Genomic DNA, 15,790 nt, shown 5'->3' with positions numbered 1-15,790 from the left:
CCTCCTGGGGTAATTAGATGGAGGAATTCATTAGTGCAGAGTCATTGTGGCTACTCCTTTAGTGATGTTTAAAAGGGAAATGGTCACTATCTGACTAATAGAAATTACCAGAGTTAAGAGTTAACATAAGAAGAGGAGTTAGTGCTACTTTCATTCCAGTCAGAAGTTTCTGTTCAAAAGTCAGAATAATGACCTCTCCAATGGGCAGGCCCATTTCTGAACTCAAAGTGATGGATTTGCAGAGTGCAGACCTAACACATCCTACTCCTATGGGACTGCAGACCCACTAGAGCATTTTGTCTACTCATGGCATCTGGGTTTTTTTCTCCCAAGATCTCTGATGCAAGAAAAATTCAAGCTGTAGAATGGATGAGTCTCTACCAGTCCATGCAGCCATCCATTGTCCCATATACCTGTCTTCAGCTTCTTTATATCCACCCATTCTGTCTCACCCACTGCACAGGTCTGCTCTTCACCATCTTGAAGTCTGTTTCCTAGTTAGTTACTGAGCAGCTGTTCAATAGATCCTCACATCTTCATGCTTGGCCCCAAGCCTTCCTTTTACACAATATTCAAACTCTGCTATGAATATCAATTTATTTTTATTTCCTCATCTGTTTTCCTAAGACCCTTCCCAGCAGAGCATTTGAGAGGTTCACAGAGCTAAGTAACAGCATTCTGCTGGTGCTTTTGGTGTCCTCGTTTCACCGAGGGGATGATGAGGCAGAGAAATACCCAAAACAATGTATTGATCTTGGATTCTTAATCTGAGTTGCCACATGCCTGATCAGTCTGTTTACCTGCTTTGTCTAAGAATTTAACATAATGCAGAGCATGCTATGTTTTTGTCTGCTTGAGATGCAAGTATAGGCAGCAGCCTTTCTGCCAGTGAAATCTCAGGTCATGCACTAAGAGAAGAAGAAAACCCAGTAAATCTTCATCTTCACTGAAAACTAAAGAGGCTTCACACATCTGCAAAAAAACACTCTGCCACAATTTTACATATATTTTTACCATTTGTGTGCCATTATCTCAGTTTGGATGGGCCATGAAAAATAAGCCATAGCTGGACCTTGCTTGGGCATGACTCAGCAATGACAAGGGCCAGGTACACTCACTTTTGAGAGGTAAGAGAGTTCAGTGACGTAGATTCAAGCCATGGTGTACCACTGGCACTCAGAACATGCATTATTTTATTTAGTAGTAAAAAAAACAACCTAGAGGTCTTACCAAATGAATTCTGTGATATATGATATACTTAGCAAAACTGGGATGTCAGAGCAGAAATAGGGACAAATTCCAGTTTTCCAAGGCAACATCTGGTTGTACAACTACAAAACCATCCTTTCCCTGCCTTATTTACTGTCTAAATTCCAACACTTACAATAACAAGTCTGATACATTGCCATTTTCCTTGCCCTGTTATGTTATTCATTCTCGACAGTAATTAAAACAAGGATGCCATGAAAGAGAAAAATACAGAAATGTGTGGTTAGAAGCAATGCCTTTATGCATATACAAAGCAATACAGAATTAAAATTTTATAGGTAACATAACTTCTTGCATTTCTAAATGAGTACTTCATTTTGCAACCTTATCGTTGTTCCAATTTATGGTTGTGTGTGAGATATCTTCCCTTTTCAAGTAAGTAAACCTAAATCAAAAAATCCCCAGATAAGATTAGCATCTTCAAATAGTATATATTGACATATTCAAAAGCTGTCATCAGGGTAACAACTTGCAGATTCCCACAAAAACAGGTGTATCATTCTTAACCATTTCTGGTTTCATCTATATCAAATCCTCAAAAACAATTTAGCTTCAGCTCTGCTGACCCCGGTGTTGATCTGTCATATCACACATATTTAAGTATTTACATTATATACATTATATAAGATATGCATAGGTATTTACATTATACATGTACTACACATACAATTATTCAATAAAAAATACAAAAGCTTGCAGATATAAGTTACTGAAAACAATGAATATTACTGAACAATTCTTTGAATTTTAGCAACCTGCTCCAATACTTGCTGGCTTTCAAGGGGAAGAGCTTTTCCTTGTGTTCAGTCTCAACCTCTGCTGTTGCAATTTATGTCCCCTTTCTCTCATTGTCCCACCATGCACCTCTTTGAGTCATATCTCAAGTTGGAAGGGACCCATAAATATCACAGAGTCCAAACCCCTGCTCCTCCCAGAGCTACCAAAAACTAATTCATATGGTTAAGAGCATTGTCCAGATGCTCCATGACCTCTGACAGGAAACAGATTTTCTTCCTTTTGGACAACGTGACCTAAAAATTGGATTGTGTTCTGACCATTTAAAGGTGAAATTAAATGATTCTTCTAAAGATAGGTCTCTACAGATCCTTTAAATCCTTCTCTAGAAGGGTCTTCAGAAATCATAAAGCCTTTACCCAGGTCTTCGTGCATCTTCTGACATGGTTAAACAGGTTTCAGAAGTATTATTGTTTTGCTAGTTTTGGGGGTTTTTTTGTTCCAGTGAGAGAATTTTTGCTACTGGGTTTTTGAATTTGATGCAAAAGACACTTTTTTTAAGGAGTGGCTCATATTTTTACCCCATCCCTTCAATTTAAGATCCCTCTACAAACTATCAATACACATCATGCCCTTTCTCAGGTGTTTAATATTTTTGTTCAAAGTCATTTTCAAAACCATGTTTTCAAGATATATTATTACTTCTCTTATTTCAGTAATTAAAAAACAATCTTCTTTTCCAGTCTTCTACCCAAGGGTGGATCAAGAGCTCAGATGGGTCATTGGGAAGAGGCCCCACAGCCAGTACCAGTTCAGGATTTAGTAAATCTGTGTTATGATTCAGGTCCCACAGATTGAATATAACTCCTCTGAGGAACTGCAGACTGTTCTTCACTGAGATCTCCAAGATTCAGGCATTTGAAGGCCACTAATGGTGAACATTCTGCTGGCAGATCCACAGGAATCTATCAGCATCTCTGCTACAATATGGTGGTTTTTCTTTCCCTTTATTATTTTTTTTTAAAGAAGCCAGACAATCATTTCCTTGTCCTTTGGGGTGGTTGAAAACATGGAGGTCTTACAATGACAGTGAAAGTACCACAAATGTAATAGCAAGTTGAATCTGGAAACATTATCTTCCAGTTAAAATGTGTACAACTCTTTACCTTCTCCTCTTGCTACCCAGCATAGGTCAGTGCCAGTTCATAACCTCCTGGTCTAGATATTGAGAGATTTTCTCTTTTCCTTTCCTTTCCCAATGACTCACTGCATATGAGGAGGTTTGTTTTCCTGCTGAGTTCACTTTTAGTTTGGTTAGCTATTTTTCACACAGTCGCCTCCATAGAAAGCAAAATATTCCTTTGAAAAATCATGCCAAAAAATGTTCATCACCACTTCTGGCTTCTGAACAGAAACTTCCAGGCTGCTGCACAAGAGAAGCTTCAGGCCTTTCTGTCTCTGTTGGGTTGTCCCAAAGTACTCACAGTGAGATATCAGGTGTTCAGCAACCAGCAGGGAAGGGTGGGCAATTGTCCATCTAAGTAATCTAAGCAATTGTCCATCTAAGTAATGGTCACAAGAGCAAGCTGGGAAAGTTCTGTGCACTGCTGCACCAAAAATGGATGTCTATCAGAGGCTCCTTGAGACATGAGAGAATTGATAAAAAACAGTGACTAGTACAGTTCACAGCACACCTTCCTGATGTCCTGGGTTTTGGGGTGTTTTGGTTTTTGGAGTCTTTTTCTTGATTAGTCCAGGAAGGAATTTCCTTACCTTACCTATTATGAAATATTTTCAAGAAGAAGGTTGCTTTTTATGATGCTTGTCTCTTATACACCAAGAAGGATGACTGGTGATTTCAGCAGTTGCCTTTTTCATACATGGCTTTTTTATCAAAAAGTCACAAATGAAACAGGATCCAAGAGAGAATCAGGAGCAAAGAAATTAGATTTAGATGAGATATGGATTATGACATGGCTGGTGGGAGCTTCCATTATTATTTTCATGTGGTTTATATTGGAAACTTCAACAAAACAAATGTAAAAATAGCCTTCATTTTGATTCAGTAACAATCTAAATGCATCCTTAACTGAGCATCAGCATGTGCTTAGAACTTGTGTAAAACCTGCATTATAGTCATCCTTTATTTCCAGTTTCTCATTGGAGAATATATATCCTTAAAAGTTCATCTGCTTTTTTCAACCATGTGCTTTCCCCCATAAACCTTATACTGTCACTTGATGACATCAGACGTTTTCAAGGAAGGCTCAGAGAACAAGTCAAGAATTCCATCCATTTCTGAGAGCATTTAGGAAATAGCTTCAGTCCTACTCATCATTCAAAAAGAGGACAAAATCTACTTACTCAGTCTATGGGTGATTCATCACTGGCTGTTTGTTCTTTGTGAGGAAGATGATCATCACCACCTGGGCTGGAACATTATGTTTCTTATAGAAGAACCAGAGTGCTTTTTGTCCATAGCAGACATGTATGTGTACTGGTCCAGTATCTGATTCATGGGCTCTCCAAAAAATTTCTGAAACCTCAATCCTTCACTTCTCCCACCAATTCATTGGATGGCTTCAACTCCTACTTAGAATGGGTAGAATCACTGTCCATAGTATCAGACAAGCAGTTGCTCATCCTTTAGAAAACCTCTGCTTACAAGAAAAAGAGATGTTTTAGTCTTTACTCCACTCTTATGATGAGAGATCTGTTTTAGTTTTCTATATGAAATGTTTACTCCCTTTTATCTTTAGAAAAAGCTAGTGTTGGTCATGTGCCCAGATGTGTAAATGAGCCAACACCTTGGATCACAGAACCACAGAATTGTTTGGGTTGGAAGGGACCTTAAAGATCACCTCATTCCAGTCCCCTGCCATGGGCAGGGACACCTTCCACTGCACCAGGTTGCTCCCAGACCCATCCAACCTGGCCTTGAACACTTTCAGGGATGTGGCATCCACAACTTCTCTGGGCAACCTGTGCCAGAGTCTCATCCCTCTCACATTAAAGAATTTATTTCATGTATATAATCTAGATTTTCCCTCTTTGAGTTTGAACCCGCAAATCACATCTGACCATACAGTGGTTTAAATTGTCAAAATTCTATTCTAGTCTAAAGTCTTACCCTTGTGTTTTGAGTCAACATGAGTCATGACAACAATTTTCTTATGGCAACAATTTTCTTTTTCTTATGAAAAACAATCACACACCATACAGATTATGAAAGAGAAGACTCTTAGGTGGAGTAGTCCTTCTTGGCCTTAATGACCATATTCAGGGTCAGCATCTATAGCCCTCTGCTTTCAGAGAAGACACTGCTTCTTCCATACCCAGGATATTTCTCCATCTGGAGATCATCCAACAGGCAATGCACAAAAACAAGGAGCAACTTCTCTGCACACTCCAGCTCACACTGTTGCAATGTGGAGAGGTATTTTCGTGCACCCGGAGACAGGAAGGCGACATAAGGAAGATACTTGTGTATTTCAAGATACCTTCTGCACTGGGTGTTCTGACCTTTAGAGAAAGTTAATCATGCCATCTACTTTCACTCTTCATTTAATCTCCCCTTCCCATCTGTTCAGTTTCTCTCAGCTGGAAGCAAGATGAAGAACGAGTACCAGTCAGCCCTCTCAGTGGTCTGCAGCCCACACTTTGGGGCCATTTATTATAAGGCATTAACATCAATTGTCACCTGTATCATGACTCTTACCTCAATCTGTCCCAGATTAGTAGGCAAGAACTGATTCTCTAAATATCTGAAATGCAAAATGAACAATAGACAGACAGATATGCAGTATCAGAAGAGACTGTTCTGATCCTTTGGACTGAGGTCTGAAATAATATATGCCAGGTGCCTCAGCTCATGTGACAAGTTAAAACCTTCTGCTTGAGTCATAGCATCCCTTTCAGAAAATCTCTTAATCAAGGTCTCATGTGATAGGTGCTCCACCCCTATTGCTAAATAAGATGTTTTCCAAAATAGTTAATTACCTTCACCATTTAAATTTTGCAGATTGGTGTCTTATTTTCATTTTAAATTTGACAAATGCCTGCTTCCAGCTAGAAGAAATCAGCAAGCTCTTCCTTCTGCCCCCATTTTAAAAGAACCCCATGTTTTCGTTGGTATTATTTATAGGCTGTGGCCCCAAGTATGTTTAACCTTCTCTTCAATAAACTGTGGCCACTCTCATTACTCTTTCAGACCTAGAATTACTCTTCTACTTCTGAATAAGAATTAAAACTTATTTGCTTTGTAGAGCAATCACTAGAAGTAAATGCAGAATTACAGTAAGGATCCTTCCTGAGCCATACTCAGAGGTAACACTACCTTGCTATTTCTAGAGAATAAGCGGAGGTTAACTTCATCCCAAAACTATACTAAGTCTCAGGACTTTAAGAATTTCAGCACAGTCCTGAGTGCTCATATATGTGGCTGTTACTATGACACACATCTTCTTCTTAAGAGGCACTATTTTCTAATGAGTGACCCACTTGCTTTTTCCTGCAGATGCTTAATTTTGCATTTGATTGGATTAAAATGAATACCCTTTAACTGTGTCCAGCTTATGCAGTGACCCAGGTCACTTACTTCTGTCATTATTTCACCATTTTTGTATGATTGGCCAATTTTACCAGTAATTACTTCAAATGTCTTCCAAGTAATGCTAGAGAAATTGAATAGCACAGGGATTTCAGCACAACACTGAAGGAGTCTACTAGAACCTCTGCAATTTTGTTTGTCACAACTGCCAGATTTTTTGGTGGTTTCATTTTCTGTAAAGAAGTGCTGTCTGAAATACTCCAGCAAAGTTCAAATACACTTTATGATAACTTACTTTATTCACCGAACTTGCAATTTCATGCAATCAGTTTCATTTGATAGATGCTATGTTCCAGGAAACCATGATGATTGGTGCTAATTGTGTATCTTTAAATTCTTTGCCATATTATCTCATATCAAAATTTTCATAATTTTTCTGACACTTATGAAAGTTTAACTAAGTTTATTGGGTCACCTAGTTTACAACCTGAAAAATTAATATTAGATTTTTTTCTTTTCCTGGAACATTTTGGAGGTCTTCTAATATTCCATAAATTTCTAAAATGAACATTAATAGTTCAGCAGATTTCTGAGCCAATTCTTCGAATATTCTGAGTTTCTAATTATCTCATCCCACAGATGGGAAATATTTAGTACTAGTTGTTTAGCACTGTCATTAGTTACTGACTGTTCATACATTAAAAAAATAAATGGATGGATGGATGGGAAGGATGGGATGGATAGCTGGGTAGACAGATCTTTCTCGGACATGATTAAACAGCACTGGAAGGTTAAATAATCCAAAAAGTCATCCAACCCTTTTAGACACTGGAAAACAGCTGAAGTGCTATGCCCTTGCTCTGCAGATGCACTCCTTTATTGAGTATTCCAGTACCCATAAATCACCTTACAATACAATACCTTCCAATGCACACATACATTATAGAGCTACTTACATACAGATTGTATCCTGAAATTCTTTACAGCACTAAAAAACTGTGAGGCAGCAGCTAGTACATTGTGTAAAGAACACAGCAAGGTAAAGACCTTGCAAAGCAATTAAAGGAAAACCTCCATTCTCTGATAAGACTAATAAACACAGAGAAAAAGAAACTGAGCCGTCCTAGGAATTAAATAGACTGAAGTAGCAGGGAAGGTCTGAGGAGTAGGTGGGCAGGTCCTGATGGGGGAGAAGGACAGGAGCTACTGAACACCACCCTTCCCACAGGAAAACTGCTTTGATATGAGCACCTCATTGCTGCCTTCACAGCAAAAAATGCCTCCCTAGATCTCACCTTTTTCTGGTCAGTAACAGAAGCAGTAACAGAGGAACCCATGAGCTGAGGGGACAGTTATACTAATAACCAATTGTATCAATAACTAATTCCTTAATTACTGACTCAGATTCTTGGAGCAAAGACCAATGATCTGGCCTAACCAATTACCAGTACTCTCTGCAGATCTCTCCATTTCAGCATTCTCAGACACATGGTGTCACTCTTGGGGCTGTCTATGTAGGGCCAGGAGCTGGACTCAATGATTCTTGTGGGTCCCTTCCAGCTCAGGATATTCTAAGATTCTGTGGTTCTCATCTGGCCAAGTTCCCTTCTTACAGCCTGGGTGGAAGCACTTTGGACACGAGGGAAGCAAGAGGCACAGACTTCTCTTTTGCTAGTGCCCAGGCCAGGTGTGTGACATTTCTTCTCTTTCTGTCCCAGAGTCTGAGCAGCAGATCCTTGCTCTTCTGTTACTCTCATTTCTCTCTAGTAAAATGAATATGAGTTGAAAGTCAAAAGGAAGAAGTTCAGAGATGCTTTCCTTTGCTAGTGACTTTCATAACTGAAGGAACAAGAAGTACCTAGAAAGATCCTTCAAGGCAGTCAGACAAATATTCTGATGGCCAGAACTCGTAAAAAAAAAGTCTGGCCTAAAAAGAGCTAACAAGCAGCAATTCCTACTTGATTCTGTTGCAATCTCTTGCAAAGTATATCTCTGACATGGCAGTGAATATATGGAACATAGATAAAAATATTATTCTTAGTTTTAAGACAAGTTTAATATTCTTTCATTTGAGATCCCTCTTTTCCTCCCCATTGCCTGAAGGCAAACTAGTTACATGAGTGGACCTGCTGCAGGATCATCTGCCTCCACTTCAGGAGTCTGGGTGAAAAACTTGCATCATTAGTGGTCTTGACTCCTGATTTAATGAAGTTTAGCATAGCTATCGTGCACTGGGCTCCATTCAGAGGAAAGCTCCTGCCTAAGAGAGGCAACAGGTTATTCCAACCTGGTAGCAGATCATCAAGAGGCTGTTTTACATGCTAACCACTAATTCTCCTTGCTGGATTCAAAACAAAACAGAAAACTCAGAAGGACCAATTAAAGATCCATGGAAACACAACTTAGTGTTCATTCAGGACTGCTGTTACTGCAAAAACTAATTCATGGACATGCAGAGAAAACATGAACCATAAACAAAAAGTTTACAGTTACAAAACAGTCTTTAGATGTACTCTGACATAAATTGTGAATTCCCTTATTTATCATCCTGGCTGATTAAAACAGAAAAACAGCCCTTAGGTAATATCTGTTACATAAAGCCATTGGTGATCGTGCTGATCATGTAATGAGAAAGGCACAAAGCTCCCCCTGCCCTCATCACACCACAAGAACTTTCTCTGAAAGAAAGGGGGAGAAAATTAAGCAATTCCAAAATTGTACCCCAGTTTCTGCCTACAAATAGTTAATACAGTCCTGTAGGAAAAGAGCAGGCCAGAAGAAGCAGTGGGATCCAACAACAGTACCTTTCCTGGAAGATGCTGTGCAAAATCAGAAAGATTAGATGCTCTCTGTTGCTGTCCTAGCAGCTTTCACCATTCTCTGCTGCTTTTGATAAATCATTTATTAGAACAGCGTTTTTACATAATCCCTGGGGGGGGGGGGGTGGGGAGGAAAAAAGAAAAAACCCACCAGTAGAAAGAAAAACCCACCCCCATAAAGTAGATTTATCACAAAATGCTGTCCTCCTACCAACTGTCTTCAGACCAGAACATATATTTCTCTGATTATTAATTAACTGATGCACAGAAAGAGCTTCAAGCTTTTTAACCTCTCCCTTTCTCTTTTGTCCTTCAAGCATGTAGATGACAATGCAGGGGTGGTGTTCAAAACACAGACAGCAATTTTAATGCTGCCATCATGTCTTGAGCCCATGAGCTCAAACACTAAAGCCATTTAGGAACAGAGTATTTAAGTTATTTTTCCAGTACACATATTCTGTTCCTAGTAATACATGTTTGAATCTGTCATAGTACCATGAATCCTGCTGACACAGATGAGGAGAAACAAAGATGGTTAACTGCCAATACTGCTTGTAACAACAACAACAAAAAGTCAAATCTGCCAGTAGGTATTTGACCTGAGAAGAGAAAGGAATATGCTGTTGTTAGCCCAACATGCCTGTCTATCTGCCTATCCTTTATCCACTGTAAGGTCTCAAATCTCAGAATAAGCCATAGCTTTTCTTCCCTTTGCAGTTCATCCAAATACCCTCAACAAAATGAAACACAACTACACATAAATAACAGGAAAGGGAGAGACTTGAATGCACCAGAAACTTCTGAGCATATCAAGGCCCCTGGAAACTAAAGCAGTGAAATGCAGCTGGAATAATTAGCTGTTCTGTCCCCAGAATATGATCACAAAGAATAAGATCAGTTATTGGCACCTGCCAGTCTCTTTCCCCAGCTTTCAAATCCCAGTTTCTCTACCTTCAGCAATCAGAGACAGGAGATTTTTATATTACATCAGTGAATACCAGAACAACTAAGGCAAAAAGAACCTGGTCCAAATCTGCAGGCAACTAATACCAGAATCAGAGTACAACTCCCAGCTTCATTATCTGGTCTAAATGAAATATAGTGAGCAAATGCACTTCTGATCTCTCTTATTAGTCCCATTTGTTAAAATGCTGTATTATTTACAGCTTTACACAGAATGAGGAAACGGGCTTAGAATTCCATCTCAAAAGCAAAGTGGTGATAAAAACTGGTGTAGCTTTGTGAGCTTATCTCACAGAAGGTTCTTGCAGAGGTACAACTATATTAGCAACCCAGCATAAGAGCTTATCATGCCTCGAAGGGCTGGTCTTGGCAAAAGTAGAGAAATAATAATCTTCTGTCATAGTGGAAGCTTTTCTGGAGGGGTTTGATTCAGCAATTAATATAACTTTGAGGAATGACCTCCCCAGGCACTAGACAGCTAACATTTTACCTTGAGATGTGACTCCTAACTATGGAACCAGCTAGATCCCTCAGTGGAGGTTCCTTGATTTAATCTGGGTGCCTGCCTTCACTGCAGCCAGCACTGCTATCTGACCAGTGATTCATCTGAGCACAGCTAAGGGTGTCCTGATCAAAGAGAGAAATCCTGCCCTACACTCCACCGGCTGCATTGGCTGGAGCTCCACTGGTTACTGTAGGGTCCTAAGGTGTTTTGCTCACAAACGGATGAACATTCAGGCACAATCGAGATGTGCACATGTAGTCAGTAGGAGGGACATCCCAAAAGGACTTGTTGCAAGAGTAGGAATCAAAGTTTCCAGGCAAGGTGTGTTCTCTAAAGACATGAGCTAAGCAACCATCCAGCTGCAGCCAGCTCAGCTTTGATATTGGATTGCTGTGTGTATATCAATAAAGTAAACATACCTGGCACTTCCCCTTGCACTGGAGACAGCTGGCACAAAATGGCCTACACCCAAATTATTAAATTCTCTCACTTTCCAGAACATCATGGACACATCCAAGTTAACCACTGAACACAGCCTGTCTTCTGTGCTAAAACTCAGACTTTGTCCAGGAATTGTTTGATGTTAAACACAAGTCAAAATAACTCAACACTTCAGATTATTAGGTTCCAGTTTCTCTGAACTTCCCTGGAACAGCTTTACTCTACTGTTTTAGATGTAACTGAAGTGTGCTGGCCAGGAATATCAGCAAACCAGATGTGATTTTTAAAAATAAATGGGTTTCACTACATCCTATATTCATGGATATAAGGTATATTTAAGGTTGAAGCTCAAGTAAGGTATCCCTAAGGGAATTTCCAGAAGTATTTTAAATCTGAACATATTTGGGTGAAACCAGGAAGTGTTTAGTTTACTCCTTTGCTGAGAGTGAATCATAGAACTTTGTGGATAGATTATTCAAGTAGCCAACTCTAAACTGGTAACATCACCAGGCACTTACTGCCCAAAAAGTGATGGCAAGAGCAGATCCATTGCTATTGAATAAAACCACAGCTCATTACTCACTGCAGCTCGCCAGTTTTTCTCTAGAAATTGGTGATTGCTGTGGGGCTTGAGAGTGCTTTCTGTCTGTTCATCTTCAGAGCTGTAGTGCTGGTATCTCTTCATCCAGGGGGTTGGCAGGAAAACTGTGTGGACAGCCAGTTTACTTGGAGCCTTGGCTTCCAGAGGGGAGGACAAAGAGGATTTTCTGTTTATTCCATGGGCCTTCTTTTTAAAGCCCCATGTGCCATACTCAGTAAACCTGTTGTCTCACTTTGAGAGACTAAGACCATAGGTTTCATGACCTGTCATGAAGTTACATTATTAGCCAAGGTCAGGGAGCCCAGTTTAATGCAGGAGTGAGAAGGTGCCTTTGCATGCACAGCTCTGTGTCTTTTTCAGATGCAAATGACCCTGTGTCACCTGTGAGACTGGCTTCTGAGGAGGAACCAGACCAGGCAGGAGGGGCTGCTGAGTGAATCCACAGCACAGCCCAAGGCTGTAAGCCAGGCCTGGTGGTGCTGTCAGGAGCAGGTGTATACCTGGCAGCAAACACTCAGCATTAGCTTTTTGAGGGGCTTGCAAAAACCATCTCTTCATTTCAGCCTGTCTGTTGAGCAACACCAGGCTTCTAGGATTGATTTGTGCTGCCAGAGCCTTGCAGGGGTGGGTAAACAGATGGCTTTGTCTGGAGAGCAGGCTGGTCCAGGCTAGTCTCACCCAAGGTTTGTACTCAGAAATGTTGCTGGCACACAGGGACATTTCTGGCAAAAGTAGCAGAGGCAATGCTTGTACATTGTGATGGCCCCCTGCCTCACTAATATCTCAGACCCATGGTTGCTCCAGCTCCAGCCATACACAGTCTGGGAAAATGAGGCCTTTTTCTGGCTCTAACATAGCAAAAAAAATTTAAAATATTTTTTAAAAAAAGCCACACCAAAAGCTCTCCACAAAGCCGAATGCATTAGATACATTGCATCCTGTGTGTTTGACCTGTATTATTTCATCAGACTGTTAGAGAGCAAATCGAGACAGAGAATGTCTTAGGTGACCCGTAGATACAATATTCAATCACTGTAGTTGTTTCTAGTGCTGAATGTGCTCCATGGTTGATTGGGAGATGTGCTAGCAAAGTATGAAATTCCATAGGGAAACCATGTTAAGAAAGCACTTGTGCTCATCACTTAACTGCAGAGCAACATAGAGTTTGCAGAAATTGCCAGTGATTAAAGTTCTTTATATTGCTTCGCTGGCCAACAATCAAACTATTCATGCTGATTAATATGATAATGAGGAATTTATTAAATTCACATTTTATTTACATTGTCATAATAAGGAAGTAGCAGTAGTTGTGTTAGGTTCCCCTCACCATTAGTATTGGAAAGCAAAGAAAAGGTTATGCTGGCAAGTTAAGGAAGGTCTAGAGGTCACAATATAGGGAGATAGAGGAAGACAGAGTGCCTTGAGACCGTGCATTACAGCTGCTGACTCCCAGCTCAAAGGTGATCCAAATCTTGTGGCACCAACATTTGGATCCCTGTGCTCTACATAGTCTAGTGTTCAGACTAGCACTCAGACCAGGCACTGTGTCCTGGGACACTGATCTGTAACAACCCCTCCTATCCTTTGTCCCACATTGGCAACCATCCTCTCCTCACTCTCCTGCCCACCTGCCCACCCTCCTACCTGCTCACTTCCCTCCTCTCAGCACCCTCACCCCCTTCCCCATGTTCATTCTCAGTGGTCGTTGCATGTACGTGCCTTGGCACCCTTCAGCTCATTAAGTCTCCTGCCTTGCCTCATGTTTTGACAGGTTTTGTGAGTTTTGACAATCCTGCCAGTGCCCAAGCTGCTATCCAGGCCATGAATGGATTCCAGATTGGCATGAAGAGGCTGAAGGTGCAGCTGAAGAGGCCAAAGGATGCTAATCGTCCCTACTGAAGGGTTGTGGGAACCACTGGATACAAAGCACTAGCACAGGTAACTGCATGGGGAAGGGGGTGTCAGCTACACCTGTAGCGTCTCTCTGTGTTGTAGACCCTCAAGGAGATTCAGCTCTGTGACTTTCTATCTTCTGCCTTTTTGACTCTGGCTAGAGCCACTCTGCTCAGACACACACCCACGCATAAACCAGGAACTGTTTGTGTGTGTGTCTCTTTAGAAAAAGAGGTGGAAGGATGCTTACCAAGGGATAAGACAACTTCCTCATCCCAGGGGCATCCTGCATCTCTAGAAAGTGTTTCTGGTCACTAGAGGACAGTCAGCAAATGTCCTGATTCCCCTTGGTCAGTGAAAGAGGGCATTTCTGGCGCTCCAAGAAAATCTGCAGTTAAGAGGTGGGACTGGGCTGCAGTTTAATCCCAGGTGACTGGACTGGGACAGTGTCTGTCTCAATAGCTCTGTGTTGCAAACGTTTCAAAGCATTCTTCATTCTTCATGCAGTACAGTCTGTATCCAATTCCATCTCAGCATAATAACTTAATGTAAATACGTCTCCCTGACAACCATATAACCCCTGATTTATTTCTTCACAAACCAAATAAATTAATAGCAGGATCCACGTTCACTTCTTGGTCAGTTGTTTTAAACTCCTGTGTGTAGATAAATCCCAACCAAAACCAAGGAAGCTTAGCTGGAGTAAGGACCTGGTGTCTCATTTTTAGACTCATGTGCCATGTACTGCTGGAAAGAAGCCAGCTGGATATTCCAAGGGAACTTCTAATACATGTAACAACACCAAAAATACCAGATGCCACACCTTGCTTCATTGGAATACCAATGTATCACCAATAACAAAAATGAAGATGTTTCCAAAAATGGAAATATTTTCCACCACTAGCAGGCTCATCCATTAGTTAATTCTTTGAGAAACAGAAATTTAAACCCTATGTGTTTGTTTACAGAGACAGGAAGTCTCCCTATGGTTAAAACTGTTCCACACCAGAGATTCCCCAATAAACTCATCACCTAGGGAGGCCCTAAGCAATTTGTACTCCTGAATTAGTGATAAAGAGATTGGTTAGGTGACCTTTCTGTGTCATTTTAGCTGTAATGTCTAACATTCTGTGATTTTTATTCAGGCCCCTTTTTATTCATCTAAGACAGGCAGGAAATCCCTATCCTTGACTTTCCCAAAGAAAAACAGAGTGTTTTAATTTTTCACTGGGATCCCAAGTATCTTTGAAAAATACATTTTTCCAGTCTTCAGAGCAGTATCCTTTCCAGTGAGAATTCAGGAATGGGATCAAAATGTCTTTGAAAGAGGTGCTGCACTGAAGACAGCAGAAAGGAGATGAAGAAACCTTTCAATAAACATATTAGGTGCATGAGCAGGAAACAGCCTCCATATTTTAGAATCTCCTTTATATGTGACTATATGAAGACAACTGTCGATGTCATTTTCCCCCTTCAAAAACCTCTTTTCTTTTCCTTGCTTATGAAAAGGACTCTTGGAAGCTTGAAACCAAAACATGTTGCCATATCCAAATGCTTTTTGCTTCATCACACTGGCTTTTTTTCTGCAGGCTTTGCTGGGGGAGAGTGGGGGGTGCATGCTTGCCATTGTGTTAAAGCAGGGGCTGCCTTTGTCAGGGAGGCTTTCTGTGACACCTGCAAAGGGACCAAGGGACACCAAGTTAGGCACCAGGGTTTATGTCTCAGCATAGCTGTGCTCACTGAGAATATGCTTGTTTCTCATGGTGGTGTAAGAAGATGCAGGGCAGTGGATATCTGTGTTGTTCAAGATACATCAGTATAAGCCTCTGGTGGTTTTTATCATCATGGTTCACCATTAAGTGCTCTGAGGTCGCAGCTTGTTTCCTACAAAAAGATTACTCAGTAGTAGGACTAAGATTTGTTGCTTGGGTTTTTTCCCCCCCAGTAAATTATATAAAAAGGAATCAGCAGGTTAAGTGGTAATATAATTCCATAGGTCTCTCTTAGAGCATTTG

The 15,790-nt window shown here is 40.6% G+C and overlaps 1 protein-coding gene across 27 annotated transcripts in view; it reads left to right on the top strand.

Annotated features, from left to right (window-relative positions):
* CELF4 (CUGBP Elav-like family member 4) overlaps window positions 1–15,790 on the top strand; it is a 710,355-nt gene that overhangs the window by 658,196 nt on the left and 36,369 nt on the right. For all 27 annotated transcript variants that reach the window (XR_015799437.1, XR_015799436.1, XR_015799438.1 and 24 more), the window contains one exon: window positions 13,654–13,820. Coding sequence is in view for 24 of the 27 variants with exons in the window: in XM_088156391.1 (XP_088012517.1) it covers window positions 13,654–13,781 (128 nt within the window). In the remaining 3 variants the exon portion in view is untranslated. The remainder of the gene's footprint in view (window positions 1–13,653; window positions 13,821–15,790) is intronic.

This window comes from Sturnus vulgaris, chromosome Z, assembly GCF_052056855.1.
Source record: "Sturnus vulgaris isolate bStuVul1 chromosome Z, bStuVul1.hap1, whole genome shotgun sequence".
In the NCBI taxonomy this organism is placed as follows: domain Eukaryota; kingdom Metazoa; phylum Chordata; class Aves; order Passeriformes; family Sturnidae; genus Sturnus; species Sturnus vulgaris.
This window is presented reverse-complemented; position numbering and strand designations above follow the sequence as displayed.